The 9,988-nt window shown below is 41.1% G+C and overlaps 1 protein-coding gene across 1 annotated transcript in view; it reads left to right on the top strand.

Moving 5' to 3' along the window:
• The window catches only part of cacna1bb (calcium channel, voltage-dependent, N type, alpha 1B subunit, b), a 248,616-nt gene that overhangs the window by 5,432 nt on the left and 233,196 nt on the right, over positions 1–9,988 (top strand). The window contains exons 3-5 of the mRNA XM_061734480.1: positions 725–1,003; positions 3,933–4,038; positions 7,662–7,801. Coding sequence (XP_061590464.1) covers positions 725–1,003; positions 3,933–4,038; positions 7,662–7,801 — 525 coding nt within the window. The remainder of the gene's footprint in view (positions 1–724; positions 1,004–3,932; positions 4,039–7,661; positions 7,802–9,988) is intronic.

Raw genomic sequence — 9,988 nt, 5'->3', positions numbered from 1 at the left:
GCGGCTAATGTTCTGACCCTAGGGCTTTCTCCAGCTTCATTGGGGCTACAAGCTCTAATAACCAGCCAGCAGACTGTGAGCGCGTCTGTGCGCTCCAGTCGCTGATTGGTCCATGTTGATCACGTGTGCTCTTCCTTATTCCACTGAGGACTGGTTTTACAGCCTGCAGCCCCCATGCAGCGAGCGATCAAACAGAAATCACAGGACCCCAGCTCCTGTTGGATTTTCTTCTTTTATTGCTGTCGGTTTGAAAGTGGAAAACGGGATTTCAGTCGTCTCTGGTGCTTCAGTTGGTGTTTCTTTCTTTTTTCTTTCCAACTGACACTGAACATTTCAACTGGTGTTTGGATGCTGACTCGATGCTGTCGGGGTTTCTGGCTGAGACTGGGTGATCAGATTTGATTTTTCTCCGTGTAAAGCCAGGGTGTGTGGATGCAACAGCTTCAGTGAAGTGACTACAAACTATATATTTTCTTTTTTTGTCCTAAACTTTAAAATTTGAGATTTTACTGAAGATGAATAAATGGAAAGGATCAAGAGAGCGTGGTTTCCAGTGAAGCCACCTTCTTCATTTTCCAAACGGGGAGCTTTTTTCTTCCTTTCTTTCTTCAACCTAATGCCAGGCAGTGGTTTGGATGAAGCGTGTTGGTTGTGATGCGTCTCCCCTTCATATCCATTGACACCAGTTTGGATTTTCCCTTTTGGATTTTCTGTGCGTTCCCAGAATGGCTCGATTCACGGAAGATCTCCCCCCCCGCTACGGAGGCAGCGCAGGCGGCGGAGGGAGAGGCGGCCCGGGCGCTGGCAGAGGGGGAGCCCGGGGCGGAGGCGCTCCGGGCGGCCAGAGGATGTACAAGCAGTCGATGGCCCAGAGAGCCCGGACTATGGCCATTTACAACCCCAATCCCGTCAAGCAGAACTGCCTCACTGTCAACCGCTCTCTCTTCATCTTCCGTGAGGACAATCTCATCAGGAAGTATGCAAAGCGGATAACAGAGTGGCCATATCCTTCCTGAACAGCAGCAGGTGCATCACCATAGTTGAAAAACACATACACCCTTTACCGCCTTGTGTTTGTTTAGTTGCCAATAATGGAGCTTATATTCTCTAATAATCTGAGTTGTGTCTGTAACTACCAGCCCCTGTTGACCTAACAGGTATTCTGTGGAGTGTGATCCAGCACAGCTGCTTTATTCCCCCGCACCTGTCGCTCAGCCTCTTATCTGCTCCACACGACACGCACATGATGTGTCTGTAGCTATAGGTGCGGGCAGTGGAAAGACTTCATAAAACGCCCATTGTGTTGCTTCTTTTATCTCTATTCAGAGCGTCTTAGCGTTTACATTGGCTGATAAAATTCTTTTGTCAAAATGTCAGGTGTCTATATGACACTGAGAGCAGTTTCGGCGTTGTTGTTAATGACGATGACACACTGCACTTGATGCGCGCAGAGCGAGTCAGGTAAAAACTGCGTGCGTAAAAGGGCGATGGGAAGCTTAGCCAGCACCGACACTGCTTTCTTTCACGGACGACGTTTGCTCCCTATGTGCTGTAATCATGTTGTGGTTAAAGAAAAGCGCAAGCCGGTACTTCTTTAAAGAACAGGAGAGACTGAGAGATGGAGAGCTCCAGCCCTCTCCATGGTGCTGAACTCGCCAACGCTCGCCCTGATACTCGATAACGCTGAAGAAAAAAAACAAAACAACCCCCCCCCCCCCCCCCCCCCCAAAAAAAAAACCCCAATAAAACAAAACAAACAAACAAAAAAAACCCAACAAAACAAAACCAAACAAAACAAATAAAACAACGCTTTGATAAGTCGTAGACAGTCAGTGGCGTCAATTCAGTCGAAGCTAAGGTATGGCAAGGTTACGAGTCACAGAACTTAACTAGAGTATCAATCAACACGTCCAGCAAATACTCATCACAGAAGTCTGCTATGTATCTTATCTGTATGGTCAAGAAAATTGGAACTTTTTCAAATGCAGTCTCGCTCACTGCAAAAACTCAAAATCTTAGCAGGAATATTTGTCTTATTTCTAGTTAAAAAGTCTAATTTTTACTCATACAATCTCATTACACTTAAAACAAGAGTCATCAACAGAAAAAATAACTTGTTATTTGACCATTTTCACCTGTTTCAAGTAAATTTTCACTTGAATACATAGAGAATAACTACAAATGCAAATCAGAACAACATGATGACGACACGACAAGATTTATCGTCTCATTACAAGCAAAAAAATCTTGTTCCACTGGCAGATTTTTCCACTTATTTTAAGTGAAAATCTACTTGAAACAGGTGAAAATGGTTATTTTTGAGTCTTGTCTTAAATGTAATGAGATTTTTTTTTTTACTAAAAATTAGACATTTTAACTAGAAATAAGACAAATATCCTTGTTAAGATTTTGAGTTTTTGCGGTGTAATAACTAGTGAAATTGATCATGTTGTTCTGATTTGCATTTGTAGTTATTCTATATGTATAAAGTAATAGAATAATCAATAGAAATAGACACAGAGTAATTCCATAAATGTATTTAAAAAACAAACATTTACATTTTCCCTTGAAGCCGAGGTGTGGCGGCTGCCGTACCTTGCCATACCCAATTGACGCCCCTGTAGACAGTCCTCGCAGCATCCCACTGGAAGTTAGTGCCAGATTTTGCCACGGGGTTATATTCGCTTCTAATGTAAAGTGTAGAAGCCTGTTGGCAAAATACATTATCAATACAAAAGGACGACGGGGAAAAAATGAAGTGATTTGATTTTAAGAGCCATTTATAGCTTTTTTCTTAAAATTAATTTTCACGGTTGACCATCGAAAATCAAGTATCTTCAAAAATTGTTTTAAATCATATTTAACATTTAATATGCCTGTAGAAGTGTGGTCCTGATACTTACTAAATTAGTCTAGTTTCAAACATCAGTCTTTTTACCAACCGGTATTATTTTCACAGTTCATGAGGCATTATCACTTTATGGATATGTGAGGAATATGTGCCTGCCTAGAAAGAGGCAATTTGGCTTGATCCATCTAAACTAAGCATCATGAAAATGTATCCCTTAAGAAAAAGGGGAAGAAAATACAGCCGTAGATTAAATGGCTCATTAAATCCAATATTTTTTTTCTATGGAAATGAGTAAGGCTGGAAAAGCAGAACTAGTGTGACATGAGCAGACATCTGGTTCTGCTCTGTGGGCGACAGTGAGAACAACATGAACTGTAATCAAATAAGGGTGCTTATCAATTTATCTGTGCTCTCCATGAGCTGAATCAAATTTAACTTTACATCCTACCAGAATAGTAAGATAATAATCTTAAACCCCACAGGAGACTGGAAATAAACTCTGAACAGTGGAATTAGTTACTATACCCATTTCCATTTAACAACATGATTAAGAAGCTGTTTTATTAATTGGTTAAATGAGTTGTCTTTATGGATAAGTGTAGTGTTTCTTTATGGACATATGTTCCCTGTTCCTTTGTGATTTATGGGCCTGACCCGCGGGCAATGACCCACTGAAAATGGATTGCAAAATGAGCCAGCCATTGGAAAAAAAAGTTGCAAATGGTCAACCATCTGGAAGAATCATAAGCACATGTATAGGATGCTTTTCTTTTTAAAAGCCTTGAACCATGAATATTACAGAACATTATGCTTTGGTGGACATAATGTATCCAATATTGAGTTCAGTACCATTTACTTCCAGCATGGTGCTGGATAATTGGCTGTCTTGTGCAACAGTATTGTCTCCAATTAGTGTACATATTTGTTTCATTCTACTAAATGGATGACAAAACTGTATTGCCTACTCATTTCACTAATGAATTTATCCATCTAAGAAAGATGTTTCAAAACACGTATTAGTATTGTGAATTGATATAATGGAAATGTAACTTTATGCTCAGCTTCTCCTTAACCCTCACACTCCATTTGAATATATGATCCTGGCAACGATTATCGCCAACTGCATCGTCTTGGCCTTGGAGCAACATCTACCTGCTAATGACAAGACGCCCATGTCAGAACGCCTGGTAAGTACATTTCTTTAAGCTCACTACCATCCCGCTTTCCTTAGAATTACCCTGGCCCCTGATTTACAACTTGCATATCTGTGCAAGTTTAATTACAGCAGCACATTAAGTACAACTGTTTCTTTGTTTTTTACCAGCTTCTGTCTTAAAAGTACCGTATTTTCTGGACTATAAGCCGCTACTTTTTTCATAGGTTTTCAACCATGCAGCTTATACAAAGGTGCGGCTATTCTGTGGAATTTTCTCCCACCGCTCGGGGCGCTCTAACCGGAATTAGAATCAAAACTAAGACAAAATAAATGCAAAGAAGAATACGCTACTTCTTCTTTAGCAGATAGAAGTAGAAGCAGATTTCAAACAGATAAATAGATAAATAAATACCGGTTATTTTCTCTTGGTTCTGTCCCGTTTTAATCAGCAAAGTTGCTGCCGTGATAAAAGACACTGTTAGGAAAGGATCTATTTAGGTACAAACATGTACATCATTTACAGTTCAAAATCCTTCTGTACATGTAGTAAATATCTAATCTAACAACAGAAATATCTGCGGCTTGCATATCTTTTTTTTTAAATAGAGCGGATGCGGCTTGTATGCAGGTGCAGCTTGTATATCTTTTTTTAATTGTTTTAAAAAAAATAAAGCGGGTGCAGCTTATATGCAGGTACGGCTTATAGTCCAGAAAATACAGTAAGCAGATCCTTTACAAGCAGGCTTTGATGCCCTGCTCTACACACACACACACACACACACTCATCTTAAACCAACATTTGAACTCTGACGGTTACAAACAGAAACAGCAGCTGTGCAGGTAGGCTGAATAGCACATGCAGGGGGAGAAACTGCACATAGCTTCATTGTTGAGCACTTTGCCCCCGTTGTTCGGGTGGTGCAGCTCAGGGGAGTTTGTGATACAATTGTGATTTTTTCGACTTCAAGGCTGAGTGCAACGGTTTGTTATGAAATAGGTCTACTAATTCCTTGCATATTCAACCACCTGCTCTCATCCGGACTTATCTCAAAAACTGGGATGCAAATTCAGCTGGGCAGATATCACAAAGAAAACAAAGAAATGGCTTTCAACACACGAGAAAGTGATTAGTGTGGTTACACAGAGGAAAAAACAGGCATCCTCTCTCGGCCTACTCCACCTTGAGGCTCTGTAATACGACAAGATGCCTTTTAATTAGAGCAAAGGATCAGCTATTATTTGTGAAGCTCTGTCTACGGATCAGAAGGCATACTGCGAGTGGAAGTAGTAGCTGCTTGGCAAGAGTACTTAACATCCATTACGGGTCTTTAGTACCATGACCCTTTGAGAATTCCTCAACTGTTTTCCAAAGACATATTTATTAATTCACAAATATGTTAAATACATGTATAAGAAGTTAGGATATGAATCTGGCAGCCCCTCAGCCTCTCCCATTACATAACACTTTAAATTGCTTTATTTATGAATCCAAAGTAAATCAGTGCATGTCACACTGAATTACTTTTTGGCCAAAAGCTGTTTATCTAATATCTCACAATGTTAACAGATTGTCATATTTTTACCATTGCAGCCTTCACACTTGACACAGCTCCTCTCCTACAACATATCATGCAATGTTCACTGTAGTCAGTCAGCTCTATAGAGAAGGCTTCATCTCTGATAGTGCTCAGGCCTGTCACACTGCTTTATGTGATTATTTATGTTGGTGGCTTGGTGATGATGATGATGTGTGTGTGTGTGTGTGTGTGTGTGTGTGTGTGTGTGTGTGTGTGTGTGTGTGTGTGTGTGTGTGTGTGTGTGTGTGTGTGTGTGTGTGTGTGTGTGTGTGTGTGTGTGTGTGTGTGTGTGTGTGTGTGTGTGTGTGTGTGTGTGTGTGAGGGGGGGTCTACTGAGTTGCAGTGTGCTGAGAGCAAGATAGATAAATGCGGGGGTGGGGGGTGCTGGCGTGACATATCCTCTTGCTCACGCCCCATAGTTGGCTTTAGGCTCTCACAAATATTAACGGAGACAAAAGAAAAAGTGTCTTGTCATGCACGCCACAATTCAACTGTCTTACTTGCAGCAAAGGGCAAGTGTTGACCAAGTTGTGAAGTGCAAGTAATGATGAAACTTGTTGCACCTGCAGGAAATAGTGCAGCACCCAAGTATATCATGTTCAGTGAGGTGTGTTTGTGCGTGTGTTCTGAACAGAGGTGTCAAGTAAGGAAGTACAAATACTTCGTTACCTTACTTAGTAGAAATTTTGGTTATCTATACTTCACTGGAGACGACTTTTTACTTTTACTCCTTACATTTTCACACAATTATCTGTACTTTTTACTCCTTACATTTTAAAAACAGCCTTGTTACTCTATTTCATTTCGGCCTTTAAAAAAAACTATCCAGTTAAATTGCTCCATTCGGATAGAGTGAATTTGGTTGTGGTTGTTTCAGATGTTCTTGTCCAGTTTTGTTCTTACATCCGTTCCCTCAGATTCCTGCAACTAAACTTGGATGTACATTCCAATAAAGGTTAGGATAAATGATAACATGCCTCTGAAGTTTGACTTTTTGCACCATTACAATACTTATAGGCAACTAGTCATCATATCTCCTGCTCTCTGAAACACATGTTAATGCTCAATAGTACACATATATGCTTCTTTAATATATTTGCATTATACTAAGATGCATTCATTTTCAATGGCTTTTGTCCTTAATGGCTTTTTCCCCCCTTACATTACTTTTACTTTTATACTTTAAGTAGTTTTGAAACCAGTACTTTTATACTTTTACTTGAATAAAACACTTGAGTTGATACTTCAACTTCTGCAGGAGTATTTTTAAACTCTAGTATCTATACTTCTACCTGAGTAATGAATGTGAATACTTTTGACACCTCTGGTGTTTATCTGTCCTGGTGGAAAAGTGGTGTGTTTTCCATTTGGCCAAATGTGACAGTAGGGGGGCCTTTGAGTAGCACACTATTCCCCCAACCTAATAAAGAAAACCTTTTTCCATGCTTCATTTTTCTTTTATGGCACACCAATGATTCACCTGAATGTCAGCACAAGCATTCTTTTTGTTCTGTGTCATGTAGTCGGTCAATTTGTCTTTATGTCAGTATTGACCCCCGCCCCAAAAAATCGTACATCACACACCCACACCACCCCCACCTCCACCATAAGCTCTTGTAGTCACTGCTCCCCCCACTCCTGGGCTGGCTGGGTTGCCCCAAGAGGCCGTCTTTTATCTCTGTTCCATTGAAGTCCCCTTTTGCGTGGCTTCGCCAGAGGTTGCCCACCATCACTCTGAGGTGTACTGTAATGCACTTGTGCTGCAGCTTTCAGTAGAGGTCAAATCATTCCTTATCTTTGAATGCATTAAAATGTGCCCATATGGGCTGTTACTGATTTCCTATATCCCCTGACATCATGCTCTCGTTTTGGTAATTTGATTTCACTGTATCCTTTTTACTTCATACACTTCGGTTCATACAGGTGCAAAATGCGAGAGGAAGCATATTTTTCTTTCATTTGTTTTCTCCCATACTAACCCCACATTTCTTTATGCTTCAGTTAACACTCTCTTAGTTACAAAAAGATCTCCCTGTCTCGATCTCATCCTTTTTTCTGATTCTCTGTGTTTCTGTAGGATGACACAGAGCCCTACTTTATTGGAATATTCTGTTTTGAGGCTGCCATTAAGATCATTGCCCTGGGCTTTGCATTTCATAAAGGCTCCTACCTCCGCAACGGCTGGAATGTAATGGACTTCGTGGTCGTCCTCACAGGGTGAGTCCCTCGCCCGCTGGGTGTCAGCTTAAAATGGGAGTCATAAGTGAAAGAGTGGTTTCTTTTGTGCATATCTGTGAGCGTCTTGAGATAAGAGCGTAGTGAAATCACCTTCTTCCCGTTACCGCATATGCCTTCAACAATGATTGTTATTCAACAAGTAACCCAGGCATGAGTAAGATGAACAAATTACATGAACATTGTATAGGCCTTTTTGGTAAATGTACCAGACTACACTGTGAGGACACCCTCTTCATGAGCAGAATAAAACTACAAACCTAAGGGCTTACAGATACCATATTTTCTGGACTATAAGCTGCACCTGTATATAAGCCGCATCCGCTCTATTTTTAAAAAAATAATAAAAAAAAAGATATACAAGCCGCACCTGTATATAAGCCGCATCCGCTCTATTTAAAAAAAAAAAGACATGCAAGCTGCAGATATTTATGTTGTTAGATTAGATATTTACTACATGTACAAAACGATTTTGAACTGTAAATGATGTATGTTTGTACCTAAATAGATGAATACCTAAATTGTACCTTTCCTAACATTATCTTCTAACACGGCAGCAACTTTGCTGATTAAAACTGGACTGAACCAAGAGAAAATAACCGGTATTTATTTATCTATTTATCTGTTTGAAATCTGCTTCTACTTCTATCTGCTAAAGAAGAAGTAGCGTATTCTTCTTTGCATTTATTTTGTCTTAGTTTTGATTCTAATTGCGGTTAGAGCGCCCCGAGCGGTGGAAGAAAAATCCACAGAATAGCTGCACCTTTGTATAAGCCGCACGGTTCAAAACCTATGAAAAAAGTAGAGGCTTATAGTCCAGAAAATACGGTAGTTTAGGAGTTGTGTCCTGATACTCTTGGCTATACAATGTAAAATACATTACTGTGTTAGGTATGTTGTTTTTCTTAAGACTAAGAGATTCAAAACAAAAAAAAAAAAAAAAACATTCTCACAGCAACAGCATTAACTTCCAACCATTGTAGTATTTTATAGCTACAATGCACTCGCTGCAGCACCAAGGGCCCACACAACATGCACAAGTGTTGGTTTACTTCACCTTTTTTTCAAAAGAGCAAGACTAATTAGTCGCAACACATTTCAGTTGTAGAGCTCATTTTTCAGGTCCCAGTACATTTCTGCACAAATAAGTGGGAAACTAATTAGAGACATGCTGCAGCTGTGTTCAGTTAGTGCTTCCTGGCATTGTTCTCTGAGATCCTGCCCCTCATGTCCACCTACACTGTGGAGACTGGCATGCAGGTTTCTGGTTTCTACCCTGTGTAGGCTACACAGGTCTCCTCCACAGCCTTACCACCTTACAGTACAGTATGTTCTATTTCGTCCCTACTGACCGCCAGGCGGTGCTGTAAGCACTGGATATCTCCCCCTCGCGCATGCGCATGTCGAGTACAATACCAACAATGTCACGTCACCCGTGACCCCTGCATGACCCCCGGAAGGGTATATCTTCCGGCGTCAGCATGGGATCGGCTCCTTATTTCTTCTCGCATCGCGCGTCTGAAGTACAGGACGGAAATAGGAGCTTTTTGAAGCTTCTTCTTTCCTCCCTAAGAAACCCGCCGGCCCTGTGCAGCTTCGTGCCATTCAGGTAGGAGTAACGATTTTTTTCGTCCTCCAAGGAGCTGTGGCCGGCGCGGTATTGATGGTGTCGGGTTGCGGCGGCGTCTCCCCGCCCCGCCCCCCTGCCCAGCTGACAGAAGGTAAGCTGTCAAGCTGCGCCTGACACCTGATCACAATCTGCGCAGGGAGACAGCGTTTCGCTTTCTCTCCCCACTTATTAATGTGACAACATTATTTTTTCCTTGCAGATTATTTTTTTCTTTTGAGAAAAAAAAAAAGGAAAAAAAGGAGACAGAAAAGGATTATTTTTTTCTTTTGAAAAAACAATACAAACACCTTTTTTGGTCTTTCTTACAGCCGTGGTGAAGGCCACGCCCCTCTCCCACCGGCTCATTTGTGGTGACGGCAGCGTTTCGCTCCCTCTCCCACTTTATTAATGTGACATTGTTTTTTCTTTGCTGATTAGTTTCTTCTTTTGAAAAAAACAATACAAACACCTTTTTTGGTCTTTCTTACAGCCGTGGTGAAGGCCACGCCCCTCTCCCACCGGCTCATTTGTGGTGACGGCAGCGTTTCGCTCCCTCTCCC

This window comes from Cololabis saira, chromosome 11 (assembly GCF_033807715.1).
Source record: "Cololabis saira isolate AMF1-May2022 chromosome 11, fColSai1.1, whole genome shotgun sequence".
Classification (NCBI taxonomy): Eukaryota; Metazoa; Chordata; class Actinopteri; order Beloniformes; family Belonidae; genus Cololabis; species Cololabis saira.
The sequence above is the reverse complement of the archived record's forward strand: the minus strand, read 5'-3'. Positions and strand labels throughout refer to the sequence as shown.